This window comes from Platalea leucorodia (assembly GCF_965183815.1).
Source record: "Platalea leucorodia genome assembly, chromosome: 1".
In the NCBI taxonomy this organism is placed as follows: domain Eukaryota; kingdom Metazoa; phylum Chordata; class Aves; order Pelecaniformes; family Threskiornithidae; genus Platalea; species Platalea leucorodia.
The window spans coordinates 38633016-38652641 of NC_138823.1; the positions used below are offsets into that span (position 1 = coordinate 38633016).

The 19626-nt window shown below is 43.4% G+C and overlaps 1 protein-coding gene across 2 annotated transcripts in view; it reads right to left on the minus strand.

The window, feature by feature from the left end:
• Window positions 1–16955, minus strand: part of TRIM55 (tripartite motif containing 55) — a gene marked incomplete at both ends in the record, with an annotated part of 37940 nt that extends 20985 nt beyond the window's left edge. Inside the window, 7 exons of one of the 2 annotated variants that reach the window (XM_082328562.1) lie at window positions 1988–2112; window positions 2212–2234; window positions 3270–3503; window positions 7470–7565; window positions 9285–9450; window positions 16194–16366; window positions 16773–16955. In XM_082328562.1, coding sequence (XP_082184688.1) covers window positions 1988–2112; window positions 2212–2234; window positions 3270–3503; window positions 7470–7565; window positions 9285–9450; window positions 16194–16366; window positions 16773–16940 — 985 coding nt within the window. The remainder of the gene's footprint in view (window positions 1–1987; window positions 2113–2211; window positions 2235–3269; window positions 3504–7469; window positions 7566–9284; window positions 9451–16193; window positions 16367–16772) is intronic. The other variant, XM_082328561.1, reaches the window with a different exon arrangement.
• Between the last annotated feature and the right edge of the window lie 2671 nt (window positions 16956–19626).

The window sequence follows — 19626 nt, forward strand, 5'->3', positions numbered from 1 at the left end:
TGGACTGGGCACTACCATGGAGCTGCTGGCAGGTACTTTGCAGCAGGGAGGACACCGAACACACACGCTTGTTAAAATCTTAAGCTGGCCCTTTCCATGGGAAAAGGACAGAAAGTCCCGCCAACGCAGTTATCCTCATGAGGGATGGGCAGCACGGCCCTGCACTTTTTTGGGAGAGGATAACTGGTCTGGCACAACCTGCCAGGAAAAAAAGTCCCTCCTGCAATTTTAGGTATATGTTTGTTTTAAACACCATGGAAGCCATCATAATTAATCTTTACCAGGTCAGTGCTTTGCAATATGTGACTGGAGGTTTGGGATATCAACCTCCCTAAAACCAGACTGTCAAACTTGGTCAAACTATTGCTTTTGCATCATCTGACACATCCTGTTGTCAGCACTCGTGGCTTGGCTTTTTTCCAGAGGGAGCCCTCTAACAATGCATTTTCTTTTGCATAATCACACTATTCATCCTCACAAACCTTGCATGTTGTACAGAGCCATCCTACCACTTCAGAGAAATAAACTTAGATGGATGCATTAACCCAAGCTCCAAATTGGCTGCGCATTTTGCACAGGTTATGGTTCTGCCTGAGTATGTAGAAGGAATATAGATCTGCAAAATAACACCCTCATAATGGAGAAATGTTTCTGCAGACAAATACACTCCTATAAGCAGAGTGCTGAATCTCTGCTTCCACGTCCCCTACCTCATTGACTGTGGTAGGAGTGTCAAATGCAGGACTGAACTCCTGATTGCCAAAGCCCTTGCTAATGCCTTGTCCCCAAGAGGTGGGTGTCACATTCCTCATCACATGGTGGGGGTGTGTGCCCGGAGCAGGAGGTCACAATCCTGGCAGATGAATGTGTGTGGCCGGGATGTGGCAGCTGTGGCTGATCGCAGGGACGAACTGGGCACGAGGCTGTGACTAGGGATTGTCCCTCCCAGGACAAATCCCTGGAGGTTCATGGCCCTGCAAGATGGCACCTGCTCCTCTGCTGCTGACTGGTGCCACAGCTGCTGTCCCACTACACGGACCCCTGTGCCAAGCATAGCTAGTCCATGGATCCCAACCAACAGACTGCACGGCAGGCACGCAAGGTCCCTTGCAGGGAGCAGCCACGCACTCTCAAGTTAATATAAGTTGTGGCAGGGGAGTAAGCGATGGGTGGCATCTGCATGAGACTTAACCGGGCTGAAAAAGCTAAATGTAAATGTACTAGCAGAATCCAGCTTTAGCAAGAAAATCAGAGATACCCAGATGACTGTTACTGCCACCTTTTAATAGGAGAGATCTGCTTATTTGAAACATTTATCTCCATTAACTTCTTGTGGCTTACTCTGTAAGGTGACGAATAGATGAGCCTAGATTTCAGGCTACTTTGGTAAATGTAGAATTACAACTTTGCATTATTATATAGACATATTAAGTATGTTTAGTCATGATGTCATGACAAAGGACATGACACAATGTTAAATGCATGAAAGACGACAATTTTTGCTTCCCTCTATAACTGCAATTTTGAATTTTGATTATGTTTCTGTTAAATTTCTCAATTATTATAAAGAAAGAGTTAAAAAAAGTATCTTTCATAAGTACTTCTTATAGCAGTAAACTTTCTGTTTCTTTAATGACTTTCTAGAGCAAACAGGCCATACAATAATGGCATCTTTTAGGGAAAAAAGGACTTTACAGACAGAGATAAAAGCTTAATTTTGTGGTCCCTTCACATGAGGAGTCAGTAAAGATCATGGGCTTAGGAAAGTGTTGCGGCCACATAAAAGGTAAGATTAATGATGTCAACAGGTTATGTGATTTTTTGACTGTGATGGATTTTGCTTTTGATTATGATTGATACAAAGTGGTCTAGTTACACTTTGAGACGGAGAGAAATATCTGATTCAAGTTTTCCTACTCAGTAGCATCATGTAAATTACACACAGCTGCAATTTATGAAAGCAATTGAGGTGAAATAAGTGACATACCTCTGTCAAAATCAATTTCTCGTATTATCTTTTCTTCTCTGCTGAGGTTCACTGTGAACTGGTTCATATTTTCATACCCATCCTCTATTTTTTCCATTTGAAATCCTTTAGATGCTTCAGTAATTCTAAAACAGAGAGATTGGTTATTGGCCTTTGGATTTGCAGATAAATTTGTAATTTGTAATTCATTATAAAGATCAAGAGTCTCAAGTTTAAATACTTACTTTTGTAGCAATGTTTTGGCATTCTGTGAAAACAAAAAGGAAATAACTGACTTCTTAAATGGTTCCGTTTTTTCAGAGATTTTATGCATTGAGATCTAATTCTTACACTGGCTGCTTCTAAATGCACTAATATGGATCTCATAAATGTCAACCATGAGATCTATGAATGAGATCAAATTTGGATGGTAATTAGTATACAGCTGAGTAAACTTTTTAGTTCATTGAAGGCTTTTTAATTAAAATCTGAATATGATGGGAAATAGGTACAATTTCTACAAAAATGAAATGGAAATATTTTTGCTCTTTTTTTTGTGTGTGTATTTGTGGTGAAAACCAATTGTTCTGTTACCATCTTTAGTCACAGTAACTATATCTTTGACTATCCATAAGGGCATACTTCTGGAGCCACAAAATTTTATTTATCCCAAAAGAACATTGTACTCTTCAAAGGCAACTATTTAATGAAAATAAGGGTTTTTTTGGTAGAAAACACCCTTCCAGCCTTTAATATAGAGAAATTGTAAACTTGCAGGACAGAAATTCTACACCAATGAATTCAGTGGATAGGCTGCTAATGGTTTCCTAATCAGCTCTCCTAAGTTTATAGTAAGAAACCAGAGGGAAAGAAAATGAAGTAAAGGCATAAAAATGTGACTTAGAACATAAATATTTAATTCTTGGAAAGTTAATCACTCTCTCAATATGCAAATGAAACCTATAACTCACAGAAGTTCATATACATATATATTATAGTGGTGGGACAATAAAGATATGTTGGAAAATGTTAAAATTCCTGTTTCTTCTTTGGGGACCAGAAATTCATACACAGGATAGTATATTTTCGTGCAAATAGCAAATACTCACGTTCTTGGTTTGGATACTATTCACAAGAAGACTAGTCATTTGTCTGTGCTGATGCAAGTGTTTAAAAAATGAGTTTGTATAAATGTTCACTCAAAGATGACCAAACTCTGAATGTGCCTAAAATTGAGAAATGCTTAAATAGTATTTTGACAAACCCATCATTGTTTTTCTATCTCTATTTATAGACTTCATACCTGCAAAAACACGGCCATTTCTGGTTCTTCCATGAACTGGATTCCTGATTCAACCAGCTTTGACACAGCTTCCAAATGATCTGCATACTTCTTCATCAGGGATCGGACATGTTCCAGTTTCTCCTCTTGGGTTCTAGTGATTATTTGTGTCATCTCATTTTTTCTTTCTTCCAGTACAGAATAGAGATAATCAAATTTTTCACACAGCTGCTCTTTCTGTCGTCTGCAGCATTCCTGTGAATCATTTGGTTTATGTTAAACATGTTATGTTCTTAAAAGAGTTTCTATTTTTACAGTTACTTGGAAGCATTTTCATCAAAGAAATTCCTCTTTCTGAACAGTGCAAAGGATTCTGAATGACCCCAGAGACTTTTATAATTTTCAAAGTCCAAGCTATTGGAACAAAAGTTTTAAAACTGTTCTGAAACTCTGAGTTTCAAGCCACTGAAAGCCCCCAAACAGGTTATTGTATAACTTGTCAGGCTGCTAAAAAATTGTGAAAGGTATTTATGATGTCTGTAGTGACACATCAAAGTCTGCAGAAAAAGTAAAAAACCCCCACCATATTAGCAGCTGGGTTCATTTGCACTAACAGAATGGTTTTTAAAGGAGTGATCATCTCAGACCAGCTCTGGAGGATTTTCTTTTTCTGCCAGAGGACCTGGAACTATCCTGGCTGGGCTTGATTTTCACATACACCCTCTTAGACACTATTTTGACAATAGGTGTCCATTATATTCCATTTACTGTGCAGTGAATGAGGTAGAGGTACCATGAAGAAAACAGTGTGTGACAAAAGCACAAAGACAAGAAAGAGGAATCAGGTTCCAACCCTACCTTCAGACACTGATTTTCACATCATTTTTTGAGACACTTCTATTGTCCTTCCAAGCAGACAACATAGCATGTTTCACTGAGGAAGGAGGATGGGTTTGATGACTGCTTCATCGAGCGCTCTCTAACAAGAACACGCTGCACTTGCAAGGGAGGATTTATGAGGAGGAAATCGGAGACAGGCTATCTATAATGTCTGAGGTCTACCAAATAGAAGTACTTGAGTCATCTGTGTGCCCCAGGGCACACAGATGGGCATAACCTTATTGCGGTTATATCTGGTTGCGCATGGTGGCGATTATTTAAATCTCTTTCCTGGGAACTGAGGCTGAATCAATTCCTCATCTTCGTCCCTTGAGGCATAATGCTGAGATCCTGGCAGCACAGGATTATTAACAGTCCCACAGTACTTTTGGAAGTGATAAGACTGATTATTCATAGCACTTGGCCAGAGAGAATCCAACTTTTTTCTTGACTTTCAGCCAGAGCTCTTTCCTATGAGTGGTGACAGTCTGCTCTGTATCATTCAAAGGAGAAAGCCTTTTGAAGATGGATGTGTGGCTAAAAATCACTGTCTACGCTGAGGGGTGGGGAGCGAATGCTTGTTGCATTGACCCAAGTATCCACCTCTGCTTCCCAATGAGGAAGACTAGACTAAGCAGGCACTCCTAATTTAAAACTCCTTGCCGGGGGGCAGGCTTGACCTGCCCTTCTGGAGGTCCTTGCCACTTCCCAGAAATTCCTGATTAGTGAATTATAGGGTGGAGATAAGGAAGCTTTTGAACCAAGTGAGTCATGGTTCTATTGTTCAGACCTCAAATAATCTTCCTCTCCTCTTTCACTCCTCTCCTAGCTTTCTCCCAGTGTTTCCTGCACTTCTGCTTGCTCCAGATTCCTCTTCGGTTTAGTCTACAATGACCTCCTCTGAAATGTCATTCAGATCACTTGTAAAACAACCTTAATTTCAGGACGGGTATGTGCTATCTTTGCCATTTGACACAGGACAAGTGTTAGGGGAAGAAGAGCAAGAGAGTGATAGCAGAGTGCCCTGAGAGATCTTTCCCTATCTCTAAGCTCTAATATATAATATTTCAGAGATATTACAGAGTTGTGAACCTCAAGAGTGAGAGTGCAAAACAGGTTCCTAACTGCAAACGCTCAAATATTTCTGAAATATTCTCTTTCTGTATAAAATGTTCCCATACAAAGTCTCTGCCTGATGGAATTACCCTAATCAGATTTTGAGTAATGAAAAAGGTTAACAAATACATGACTTTCCATTCAAAAAAGTTCTCAGCCTATTCGTTTTTTAAAGCATGGCTACAGCAAAAGGAAAGGAGTCCTTGCCACTGAGCATGAGTTGCGCTGCTTGTTCTGAGGTGTCTGTATTGACTGGCCTACACTATTAGCATTTGAAAGAAACACTGTAATTTTTCCTTCATTATTTGACTCGTATTGTTTACAGGGCTAAACAGTACTTAATTATTTGTTATTGTTTTCCAGTATTTAGCATTTTATATTCCCTGTTTTTATTTTCAGTATAATATGTGAATTTGGTCTGGCTTTCAATCACTTAAAAGGTATACAAGTATTAATCAGGTTTTTTTTTGTTTGTTTTTCTCTTTTTTATGTTTGGATAGGAGCAATAGCTAAATATAGAACTGTAGGCTATTGCTTACTCCAGCTAACAGGAAAATGATCCTGTATTTTCTGCTAAAGCAGATATTTATTGTTCTCTGCAAAGAGTTAAGCAGAGAGAAGAGACAATCCTGGATTATAAGCATTATTTCCATGTTTGCACATTTCTCATCTCCAGCTGTAGCTTTTCATCTTCAAGGGCAAACTAATGTCAATTCAGACAAAGCTCTTGTATGATAGGAAATGTGATTTGCTTGAAATGTAACATGGACGTGCCAAGGTAAGCTCTAGGATCTATTTTCTGCAATCTCTGGCTTTAAAGGTGAAAAGCCTGTTAAAACATCTGAAGGTAAAATGGCTGTACTTTCTTTGGACTTTGAGTTTAAAGGTTAGACTTTAAACTGAGTGGATGATTCTGAGGAAGCTAGTTTCTGAAACTGTTGTATTTACTAAGGTATTTTTAGCACAATGTTTTCTCCATACTTCAGACTAGATGTTTGAAGTTTTGTTTCTGGTTCAGCTATTTCAACTTAAATGAGTATAAGCTTTTGCTTTTGTATCATTCAAATTTCTGCAGTTAACCTACTTGAAAGGCTTGCTTCTGTCTGCGAAGTCCTGATAGCAGCCAATTTCATCCTTGCGACGTGAAGGCTTCCTGACTACAAAGTTCTGACTGCTGCTAACGTGCTCTCTCATTTACTTGGGCTAATGGTTTTATGTTCTTTGAACCAAACTTGGCCATTTTCTGTTCTTCCTTGCCTTGAGGAAATAGGAGCCTTGGGCAATTGTGTAGGTAGATTGTGGAATCAATTTTTCTTACCAATTAGAATCTATACATCTTAGATTAACTTCTTTTTCTCTGCAGTTTCTCTTTTCTGCTCCAGCTCTGAAGAGTCAATATAATTCTAACTGGGCTGAGAGGGATGCGATTCCTTCACTAGATACTTCATCAAACTCTGATCATAAAATCAATTGATATGAGCTCCTTTCAGCCTATTGCTCTGTGGTGCTCAAACTGGTCAGAGCTCATATTTATATTTGCTTTGCTGGTGCAAACCTCTTGGAGGAAATGAAAACCACTTCTGCTTTTGAATGACACAAAACCAATTCCAGCTTTGTCAGAGCAAGACCTTTACCAGAAAATCCAGACTCACAGTAAGAACCCAATTGCCTCACATGAGCAACAAACCAAGACTCCTTAAAGAACAACATAAGTATATTAAATAACTACTTTGTACAGGACGCAAAGTAACCAAAGACAGAGTTCAATGGCATACTTGGGAGCCACGCTGTGGCTACCCTGTGACTGAGACTAAGACTCTGTTCACAGGACCAGTCAGGCCTTAGACTAATACTGGTCTTTTACAGCTTTAGCACCTGATCTTAGATGTTAAATCAACTGGGAGTTGTTGGCATTTTGTTGGATCTGCTTTTAATTTCACTGTTATCCTGTGCCACTAAGAATAATGAGCAAGCTGTGTTGATGTGGATTATCCTTACTCTGTTCTCAACCACATGGCCAATGTCAGAGGCAGGGTGCAGAGCAGGACGTATCCTTTGGTTGAGGCAGTACAGCTGACACTGTACAACGCCACAGGTAATGGTTTAGCAAAGCGTTGTGGGAATGCACGTGGGTAAAGTGAGGTCTGTTAAAGAATGATCATTGCCATCAGTTTAAAAGATGCGACTTCACACTGAAATATCTTCATTTAAAGGGGTGGTACCTACCTCAACCGTCTTGCAGGTCTCCTCCAGCTGCGTGACTATCCCTTGCACTCTGTCATTGCTCCCCACCAGGACTGCAATGCCATCACTCAGCTCGGACTAGGCAGTAAGGGGAGAGCAAGCAGTAGAGGGTTAGACACCATCCCATTTCAGGGTGGCATATCTAACTGTGGGGAGCAGGGGACGAATGAGCCATACAAGGGTATTAGCTCTTCTTTCCACCAGAACCGAGGAAAACTGGAGCTTTACCTGCCCAAAAGTTATCCACTAGTACTTTGACATTTGTTTCCTCTCCCAAAATACTATGAAAACATTGATGTTTTGAAACTTGCCATGGAATAGAAACTGTGGTTTGGAAAGGAGGAAGCACTTTGTTCTAGGAGGCTCTTCTTGATCCTTTTGTCTGAAGCGCTATGTTTCAACAGCTCCAAAATAGTCCCTTTGGGTTTGTTGAGAGAAAAGTCTTTGTCTCTTGAGGGACTGGTTTTCTTAGTGTCTGGGCCTAGCCACACCACTGTAGTATTTCCCTGGTGACTGTAGCTCTTGGATCTGGAGAGAAGAGATGGCCCATGGACCTGGAGGGACCAGGGTGCTACAGAGCCCCTGGCATAAGGGTAGTGGGGCTGGGGCTGTGGTGAGAAGGGAAGGGAGAAAAAACAAGGAAAAAGCAAAGACCGAGCCACTGGCATGAGGAAAACGAGTGGAAGAGGGGAATGGCCTAAGTGTGGGGAGGGAGACGACTGTGGGGTGTCCTTAGAAGAGGAGAGACAGAGAAGCTAGTCCCTAGGGGACTTGGTGAGGGTGCTGGGCAGGGCAAGGGCCCTTGGCACACTGCTGTAGTGACAGTGGCAACCGTGTCTGTGGCCTCCACAGGTTTGTAAAGGATCCTTTGAAGCAGGCATCCTGCAGCCTCCAGGTTAGGCCTCCAGTCTTGGGCATGGCAGCCCCTTTCCCCAGGCACGCTGGGCGGGAAACCACCGCTTGCAAATCTCCACGCAAAGGGAATGATCGGGGGCATGGATTTGGTCCAAGAAACTTCTCCCCCTTCTCCCTCCCTTTTTGACTGAAAAGAATGTTTGTAACTACTTTCCTAAAGTGACTTCTCATTTGTAGTTTCCACACACAAGCATCTGTGTGACAAAGTTGGAGGCTGGGATTGCAAACTTGGCCTGTCTGATTGCTTGCCCCACTGGGGCCCTCCAGAAAAATGAGCTGTTTATCTCAGGAGGATAACCCAGTGAGTCAGGTTTTAAATTAATACTGTATTAAAAATAAACAAGTCTTTTACTGGTGACAGCAAGGGCAGAGGATGTTAGGTACATCCTGTGCTGCCAACTACCGAATATTCCTGCATTCACTTGCAGAAGGTTTTTCACTTAGCTTTTCTTAAAAGTGGGATGCTTAAAGGCAAAAGTGCCTGATAGATAACTATTTGATTTGTAATGGACTGCTCTCTTTCCAGTTCATGTGTTGGAAATCCAACTTGTTTTTCTGATCTAAAGGCACTGAAAAAAAGAGATTAGGAACCTCGAAAGAGAGATCCTCAGCTTCACATCAAATTCCTGTCTAAAATGTTTACTCACTATACTAACAAAAATTGGGACACTATAATATCTTTCTGTATGATTTCTAATAAATTTATTTTGCTCTGTTTCTAAACAGTTCCTACAGAGTTGTGTAAGCCTTTCACTCACACACAGGAATGGCAAAGGCACCCCCAGGCCCCTTTGGAAACTCGCAGGAAGCTCATGGGAATACTTTCCTGTCAATCGTCCTGTCAGATCCTGGGAGGACTATGAGATACAAAAAGATATTTACCTTCTGTCGCTGGTAAACATTTGTGAGAGGAGCAACTTGACAGTCTTTGTGGGCACCAAAGACTTTGCACAAGGAGCAGGTGGGCATTTCACAGTTCAAACAATAGATATTAATTCTCTCATCTTCGTGCTCTTCACACATTGGCTGGTCACACTTCCTCTCGGGTCTGCAAAAGAAAACACGTTTAAAACAAACTTGGTGCTCACAAGTTTCTGATGACAGCACTGAGGGTATCATCATGAAACAGGATACATTTGTATAGCAGTGCCCAAGGCTGACCTGAAGACACAGAGTAGACTTACACCTGCCACACAGGATGACTAAATAGACAGCGGTACAGCTTAATGTCCTGACACAACAGGATGTGATGACAATATAGCAACATGACTTCATACGGGGATTCCAGCTGGGAGTGTGACAGAACCCTCGCTCATATTTAAAAATGTAAATAACCTCACTAAGACTGATCTCAGACTACCCGTGTACTTTAATTAGCATCTTATCCAACATCTGTCTGAAATATGAAACATATGTAATCCCTTTAGAGTTCATCATGCAAAATGTTGGGCATTTGGCCTTAATGCAGCAAAGCTCTTATTCAGGGGGCTAATTTTAAGTGAGAGTTGTAGGTATTGGTGGACCTTCATGCTCTTAACTCTATATCTCTGCTGATGAGCTTTGTGAGGCCCAGGTCAGGACTGTCAGTATCAAACAGAACTGGGTCCTTACAGCCTTTACACTAGGCCAGCAACCAAAATAAGATCTCACACAAATTAATTTTAGCTGGGTGGCACATGTTTAGCTTGTACAGTGTTGAACTTTTTAACAGTAGCTACTCAATTGTATCAGCTGTCAAGGGCACGGGCTACACAAGAAGAGTTCCCCTCCTGTGCTAAGCCAGGAGCTGTCACCAGACTATAGCTCAGTCCTGATCGTCTCTTCACCAATATGATTTAGCCATATACACACAAGTCAATCCCTGCTATTTTAGCAACTAATTTAGTTGTAGCTTCCTTTAAATGAGCCACTTAACTGACATTCCCAGTGTAAATGAAAGCTCTGGTCCAGTCCGTGTGGGCAGGCTGATGCTTTTCTAAGCCCACGCTTCAGGCTTAGCACCCTGAGCATGTCTGCAACAAGCACGTGAGTGTGTGAGGATGTAGTACTGGAGCATAGAGTTAGCAGATCGATGGAGGGAGTGTGCCTGGAGGTTCAAGCCTCCAAGGGTTACCACTCCTACTGTGGCAACATTAAATCTTTCCAATATAAGCCATTATCCCCTTCTGCTACCATTTGGAAGGCGAACTGTGACTATGACCAGTAGCAAGTGGAGCAATGGCATCATAGAAATATATATCTTCATTATTAGATAGAAAATATTTTCCAAAACTATAGAATATAATGGAATTAAATGGCAACAGCTTTTTAAAAGCCATTCTACAGAGGTCTGTAGCAAGGAGGCAACCACTCATTCTATTACAAGTTTAAAAATTTATGGAAAGCTAATTATTTTACATTATATTACAATAGAGTTTTTCCATACAGTTTTGTAGAGTGGACATGGCATTTATTTTTTAATGACAAAGTACAGGTTTTCTCTTCTGAAGGGAATGCAATGTGATCAATTAGATGTGTTTAAAAAACGATCTAGCACCAAAGAAAATGTCTCATGCATTCATATTTTTTCATTGCAGGAGGGCACTGGGATTTAAAGGGTTCATAAGGAAAATCTGTAATCTGCAATATCACATGATATACCAGAAAAAACCAAGATGGACACTTCTGAAGGAAGCCTGTATTATTTGGATGAAATTTCCAGCGTACATTTACATAAGGCACTCACTGTGTCAAATCCAGCATCACTTAAAAGCTAGTCAAAAGAGGTGTGTCTCCACTATAAGGAATGCTTTACATTGTTTGCAGATGACTGCAAGCAATCCGTAATATATTCATGCTATAGTGCACCCGTGGCAGGGCCTGCATGCGAGGGCAATAACAGACAATGAATTTCAAAGTGATTAATTAAGCCTGAAACAGCTGCTCTTCCTGCAGATATTTACAAGACCAGAACCAGAAACTACTAGAATGTTATATGACACTGGAATGGTGCCACTAGCATGAAAGACACATCGCACAGGGCAAAAAGGCAATGGTGTCAAGCAAGTTCAGCCAGAAGTAGCCAACCCTCAAAGGTGCCGCAAAGAGCAGGAAGAAACCTGGCAGAACTCCCTGAACTAGCGGGGCCCTGAAGACAGTAGCTGAAGGCTAGAAGTAAACAGATCTATAATCTCCTCCCTAGGCTTTGCAAAAGGAGAGATTTTTAGCAGAACATTTCCTGACTTCGGAGGAGATCCTCTAGGTCTGTGTAGATGTAGCAAAAGCCAAAACACAACCCATAAGTTTAAAATGGTGGCTGCTCCTGAAATGGAAGATTAAAGAGTAGCCAGTAGGAAAATGACAGCATGGCTTTAGTAGAACAGTTTTGTCATAAATGTGCTCATGACCAAAGAAGTGGCAGGTAGCTGAAATGGCCTAATAACTTTGTGCTTTTGTTCTCTGACTCTGCCCTTTGAGATGCTAAGCCTGTGTTTGACTGCTACAGGCTTATTCTTTTCCATTAAAATGGGATTTAGACCTTAATGTGCAGAGCGTTGTGCATGTTTTATGGAGAGGAGGATTGTCAGCGCTGGTGAGGCCATACCTGGAGTACTAGGTCCAGTTCTGGGCTCCCCGGTACATGAGAGACATGGACATACCAGAGAAAGTCTAACAAAGGGCCTTGAAGATGACTAAGGGTACAGACCATCTCTGCTATGAGGAAAGGCTGAGAGAGAGCTGGGACTTTCAGCCTGGATAAGAGAAGGTTCAGGAGGATCTTAACAATGACCTTGATCTTATCAATACCTTCAGGTATCTAAATACGTGAAAGGAGGGTGTAATGAGGATGGAGCCAGGGTCTTTGCAATGGTGCCCAGTGACAGAACCAGAGGCAATGAGCACAAATTGAAACACAGGAGGTTCCCTCTGAACATCAGGAAACACTTTTTCACTGTGAGGGTGACCGAGCACTGGCACAGGTTGTCCAGAGAGGCTGTAGAGTCTCCATCCTTGGAAATACTCAAAAGCCATCTGGACATGGTCCTGGGCAACTGGCTCTGGGTGGCCCTCCTTGAGCAGAGAGGTTGGACTAGATGACCTCCAGAGGTCCTAGTCAACCTCAGCCATTTTGTGATTCTGTGATTTGGTAAGAAAACGCAAAGTTGCTGGGCACATAAAAGAGCACACTTTAATTAAGGACATAATAAGACCTTTGCAAAACCGCTGTTTAACTAGAAGGCATGTTTTCCTTAGGATTTCTACAAATCCAGAAAGGTCTCTACTGAAATCCTGAATCCAACTTTCATAGTGTTTTTACTGAGTATCTTAAGATAGCTGTAGCCCTTCCTGTATCATCAAATCACCTAGTGCCTGCGCCTGGTCAGGGGATGGAGAGAATCTGCATGACTGTATGAGGCACAGTTAGGTCATTAGTGAAGATATTAAACTGTATTGGCCCCAGTCAATCTTGGACATACACCACTAATGACTGACCTCCACCTGACTTCATGCTGCTCACCATATGCCTTTGAGTCTGGCAGTTCAGCCAGTTTTCAGTCCACCTCACTGTCCACTCTAGACCTTATTTCATCAGTTTGTCAATAAAGATGTAACAGGAGACAGTGTCAAGTCTAGATAAACAACATCCACTGCTTTCCTCTCATTCACTGAGTTAGTCATCTCCCTATAAAAGGCTATCAGGTTGGTCAGGCATGATTTCCCCTTCATAAATCCATACTATTTCTAATCACCTTCTTGTCTTTTATGTGTTTGAAAATGGTTTCCAGGAGGGTTTGCTCCAACAGCTTTCCAGGGACCAGTGTGAAGATGACCAGCCTGTAGTTCCCCGGATTCTCCTCCTTGGACTTCTTGAAGATTGGAGTAATATTTGCTTTCTTCCAGCCCAGCCCTCAGGAACGTATCCCGATTACCACGACCTTTCAAAGATTGTTGATAGTGGCCTTGCAATGACATCAGCCAGCTCCCTCACCACTCATGAGTGCCTCCCATCAGGATGCCCAGTTTTTTTTTAATATTCCCTAACCTCATCTCCCTCCATTGAGGGTAAGTCTTCCTTGCTCTAGACTTTCCTGCTGGTCTTCTCAACCATCCTTAATCAGGAGTTAGCTGGTAACAAAGCCCAAAGCACCTTTTGATCGGGAATAGCGAGCCAAGCTCGTTAGAGGCTGCCAGAGCTTGCAAGAAGTCAGAGCCTCTTGTTGCTACCCTTTCCTGGTGGCAGCAGGCACCCTGATGTTCCTCACATAGTTCAGGTAATCAGTGGCCTACAGACTTTCAAACACTGGTTTAATATTTTAGCCAACTCTGTTTCCACTGGGTTCAGTCCTTTGCCCTCCTTTAAAGCTTTGTAGGAGCCACGTCCTGCTTGAAGATTTCTTTCCTTGCGTTGTTAATAGATTCTAAAATGGGCAACAGGCTACACTGCCGTCAGCTGGAATTTGATGAGCAATGGGATAAAAGACCATATGATGTGATTTTTAGTAATAGGAGGGGCTGCATGTGAGGGCTTGGACAGACCCTCCCAACCCCCTAGTCCAGCTCCTGCCCAAGCTCTCATTTAAAAAAAACCAATTCCTTAATTCAAATAGAAACTCAAATTTAAAAAAAATATTTTTGAAATAAATTATTTTTGCCTAAGCAGGAGACAAAGCTTCCTCCCTAGCTGAATTCCCCTCACTCTCCTAAGTTCACGTGAAATGCAGCTGGGAGCTGGCATCATTCTGGCACAGACAGTTATGGTGAATTTTACACACAGGAGGACTTGAGGGGAAGAGGCTCCTGCCTGGAAATCACAGGTGCTGCCAGTTTGAAGGGTTGTCTTGGGAAGAACCAAGGAGGCAAAGGTCACATCTCACTCTTCTGTACCTCTGCCAGAGCCCAGCCTCAGTTTGGAAGAGACTGGTACAAAAGGAAGAAGTGGAGAAGACTTGACTTCCCTTGACTTTTTGGTTTCAGCAGGACAGCACGGGCTATAAAGCCATGGCAGATCTTGCTCACACTCTCATGGGAGCCTGAGGAACGTTAGGCAGAGGGAGATAAGCAGCTGAGGCCTACAAAGTGCCGAATAGTTTAGATAATGCTGCTATGCATTGCTGCTGCTATGTAACACAGATGATAACTTTCATTCTAAGGACATATATGAAGGTTAAATAAGCGCCTTAACAGACTAAATAAATGAACCTTTTTGACAAATATCTAAGCAAATATATGTTCATATTTATATTTTTTTCTGTTCTCCCCTTTTATTCATCATGTTATGTTTTACTTTCATGGAATTTAAAAAAAAATCTACTAAATCTCTTACATTTCTGTTTAACTGAATTTTGTTCCAATTGCCCATGAACTACATGGGAAAAGGAGATTTCTTTATTTTTTAAGTTATATACAACTGTGAGCTGAAAAAACCCACAACCAAGACAGACATGAGGTCACACATGTCCAGCTTATTTGGTCAAAAGCAAAGTCCACCACCGTAGCTTTGCTGATTCATTTCCTCCGAGATTTTCCTGACTAAAATAATATTTGGGTATCAATGACACATACAAGGGTAGCTGACCTTCCCTTGGCACTGAGCATGAAGGGCAGCAGAAAGGACAATTTTAAGCCAACTTCGTGCTCTCTGAAGCTTTGGAGCTCCAACCTATGCTCAGCTACAACAGTCCCTGAAAAGATTCAAACAAACAGCTGAGAATAGCCAAAACCACCACCGGGCTCTGAAAAGTCTGCTCTGCTGGTGACTGCCCTCCACTGCCGGAGGAGGGTAGAAGTGCCCTAAGCCACCTAAGGCACCGGGCTCCGACGGTTGTGTCCACCTGCTCTAGTGATATCACCTCTTTGCCCCTGTGAAACTCAGCTTCTTGTTGGGGTGGGATGGGCAGACTGTCAGGGAGCAGGGCCAGGATTTCACCTTCCTTCAGGTGTACAAAACACCTTGCCATACAAAACTGACCCTACGGATGCACACTGGTGACAACAGGCAGCTTCCCTGGGTGAGATCTGCTTGCTTGGCAGGCTGGGACCAGGTTTAGCTTCCCCCCTACTAAATTCCTCAAGGTGGTACCATGCATCTGACCCATCCCAGGGCAAGAGAGATGAGAAACCCATTCCTCTGCCCTGGGGTCCTGATTCTTGTGTGCAGCCACACAGCACTGTTACGTATTATTTCTGGCTGTTCCTTCTCTTTTATGGAATTCTAAATAAGACTTGACTTCATGAGTTCACATCCCAAGCTGACAGGAATGGAGATTTTTTAATTGAGTTTTGATTTGACATTATGATGCAGGATATCTTCTGTGTGAAATTCAGTTTTCTTCTTCTTTGCGCTGTCTGTACCTCAGGATTTTCTAACATGATTTGAAATTTCTTTCCCTTCTTTAGCATGAGAACACACAGGTTAAAGACAAATAAGATTTGTCTGAACTGTTTTTAAAATAAACGAGGTGAACCTAGCTACTTTTCCCTTATTCATGTGAACTAATGTCATGGGCTTTGCTTGCACGGGTAAGTGTTGCCCATGTGAATAAGCATAGCACAAGCCTCTGCTGTAAGTGGAAGCAGGGAAATTCAGCATCTAGTTGGATACAGTTTTCTGTGTTCAGTGAGAGCTGACTCCATTGCACAGCAAACAGACAGGCATGCACGGCAGCACGGTCCCTTTCCGCATTTCCAAGAGAAAAAACAAGTACATCATTTTGCGCGACAAACAGAAAGCCCACAAGGCCACTGCAGTCTCCTAAGCCATTTCTGCTTTTGTGGCAAACCTCCTCTGAAGGGTACACATTCACCCATTACCTTGTGGACTCCTGCTTGTAGATGTCGATGATGTTCTCCACCAGCAGGTTCCTCTGCAGCCCGTAGACGCCGTGCCGGTCGAGGACCACTTCGTGCCTGCAGGAGGGACAGCGAAAGCGACCTCCCGACGCCACGGTTGTGCCTCCCCTGGTCGGCAGGTAGGGGTTGGAGGCCTGCTCTTGCCAAGCAGCACAAGGAGAGGTGAGTAAGGCCATGCAAAACCATGAAAAACCTCTTTCAAAAGCACCGGGGCAAAAACATGCTTGTAGCAAACCATCTGTCAGCATGCCCAAGGAGAGGGCAGGTGTGACAAACTGCCCTCAGGAAAGCGCTTGGCGACCGCAGGGTGAGGGGCCGGTTCCTCGGCTCACGCAGGCGGCCATGTCCCCGCAGCTAGCAGGGGACACGCTAATCTGCTACGAGCTCAGCCCTGGCTCCCAGGGACGCTCAACTTCTGCTTTAAATCACTCCCCCCCCGCCTGTTAAAAGCAATTCACCGAAACATGTGAAAATCTGCTCTTCCATTAATTTCAGCCAGTGCTGCTTGGGAAGCGGAACTTTCTGCGGGAAGAAACCTACCTGGAAAATGTCGCTGGCGCATTTCCGACAGAGGTTGTGCTGACAGGGCAGGATGACCACAGGCTTGGTGAACATCTCCAGGCAGATGGGGCAAATCAGCTGTTTCTCCAGGTTATCCATGGTTTGCTGCTCTTTGGAGAAGGACTTGTAGTTCAGGGAGGTGCTCATCCCTAGCTTTTCCAGGGGCATATGCTCAGGATCACGGCCTCGTGGAGGGGTTTCCAGGTTAATTTCCCTTGAAATAGGTCCAAGGCTGTGCTGTGATCAGAGGCGCTCTGGGTTGCTCTGGCCGGAGGACATTGTTTAAACGAGGGGCCGAAGGGAGCCGGGGCTGTTTTTAGCAGCGCGGCGTCACGAGATGCCACCCTGCCGTGCCCATATAAGCGCGTGAGAGGAGGACAGGCTGGGACAGGTGACGGCCGGCGGGGGGACGGGGGGGCGGCCGGCGGGGCCCTGGCTCTCCTCACTCGCACATGGCGGCCTTCACCCCTTGAGGAGGAGGGCGAGCGATAAGCAAACGCGATCCGCTATCCCCTTATCTCTGCACGGCGGCCGAGAGCGCGGGGCTGCCCCAATCTGCCCAGCCACACGCTGCAGCCTAACAAATACTCAGCTTTGAGCAAGCAGCCGTGGCCATGCGATGCAGGATGTAATTTTGCCCGTGTGTTTTGGCTCCAGGGTCTTGCCTTTCCAAGGTGTGCAGCACACGCGGTTGCTGGAGAAGACAATAGGAGCGATGGCTGCGCCGGAGCTCAGGCACTTCAGGGTGTAAACATGTCACCACCTTGAAAATCATTTAGAAAAAATTGCCTGCCTATAACTGTGCTTAAGTTTCTTCCGGTATGATTTTTTTTTTTTTAGGAGATGTAACATAAGAATCTAGCATAACTATTCAAGCCATTAACTCCACAGCGGCTTAAATATGCACCAAAAACATTATTTGAATTTCCTGATGAGAAGGAGACAGAAGAAATACAGTATGAAAAGCTTTCATTTGTACTGCTAGAGAATAGGTGCTAATTGTAGATGCTCTCTCTCCACATAGTTTAATTCAAATAGATTTTAGTTTGGGGCACTGCTGTGTTTATATCTGTTTATTAGACACTGATATCCCTCTCAGCTTGGCACTTGTTCCAGAGTTATTTTTAAAATGACAATTTCCCAGATAATTTGTGGCATGTGATGCCTGATCTTAAGGGAAAGCCATCTGTGCTTCTACTTGCCAATAATTTATCACACAACTGTACAAGCAGTAAATATCTCATCCTCAAATTTAAGCCAGAGTCCCTGCATGTACTGTATAAAATCACTTTGCTACTGTACTGTACGTGTAATCAGAATATTGTCTTCTCTTTTAATCAATAACTACAATGCTTTCTCTGCTAAGTGTCTCGTAGAAAGCTCTCATGTTTATTCTGCCTCATGACTGTGTAGGGCTTGTATCTGAAATATGCTACAGAGCGGCTGAGTGAGTCCCCTGCACGTCCTGGGGCAGACCCTGACTCCAATTCAGGGCCCTTTATCTGCATGCAACACCAGTCTGGAAACTGTGCACTTCAGGGAAACATAAAAGTGAAGATTTTCATTGATTTCTGCATGAAAATGAATACTATTCTCTGCATGCAATGGCAATGAATCACATTAAATTGTGTATTATTGACTATTTTATTTTCAATGCCTCGCATACTTTTTATGTGTTTGGGTGAAATCCTGTACCCGTTTGCAGCCCACCGAACTGGAATTTCCCCTACGTAAACATACACATTTGTCAGCAGCCACATAAAAACAAACAGATTTTTCTGAAGTCTTGCATTCACGGGAAATTTGTGATAGCTTAGTTAAACTCATTTGAAATCACACCTTTGCTTTGACTGCCTGGTGCAGACAAGAGCCTGGAGCTGAGCAGGAGAAGCTGCTCCAGCAGCTGAGCCGCGGACAGCTGGGGCTTTGGCAGGGCTGGTGGGGAGCCTTTCCTGGCAGCAGCGAGAAGATATTTCTCTTCTTCCCCTCCCCTCTGTGGCCGGGTCAGAGGTGACTTTCACGTCTGGAGGAATTTGAACGCCTCATTCCTACCCTTCTAACTCTGAGTCAGCTGCCCCTTGCGCATCAAAACCTGCTTTAATAAGGGGCTTTGAATTAGATGAGGAAAGCCTTCCTCGCCTGGCGAGGCAGGCACTTCCACCTTGCTGCACAGGCAGAAACAGAGAAAGTCTGGGAGGAAAAGCTGAAGGTTAGAAATGCCAGTGCACAGAAAGACCTACGTAAGGTGATGTAGGGAAGGGGGTCTTCACGGCATGGAAAAAACCTGGGGGATCGTGCTGCAGTGCCGGCCCTTTGGACGATGAACTGAGGCACCTCTCAGGGTGTAACGTGCCTCTGGGGTGTAATTCTGGTGGATTTATACTTACCTGTGGTAGCCCACAAAAGCCTTCTGTTAACAGGCTGAGTGTGACACCTGATGCATCTGCAGAGGACACCTCATGGCAACAAGGGGAGGGACAGTCTGCTGCTGGTTTTCCCCTTTCTGTGTGCTGAAGCACGCTAACACAGAACAGATAATAAACAGCACAACACAAAAAGGAGCCAACAAAACAAAGACAGACCCCCCTCCTGCAGCCAGGCCTAAGCTGAAATATTTTTCTGGCAGGAATATGTAGTTCAGACACGTGAAAAATTAGCACAGGCTTTTCTGTCAAAATATTACGAACCACAGCAGCGATTGCTAGGTAAAGAAAGGCGAAGGCTCAGCTGCCCTTGCAAAGGCTGGATGAGAAGTGCCAGGAAAGCCACATGTTGTATGACCGCGCTGCAACAAGGAAGATGAGAAGAGCAAAGCACAAGAGGGTGCAGAGCC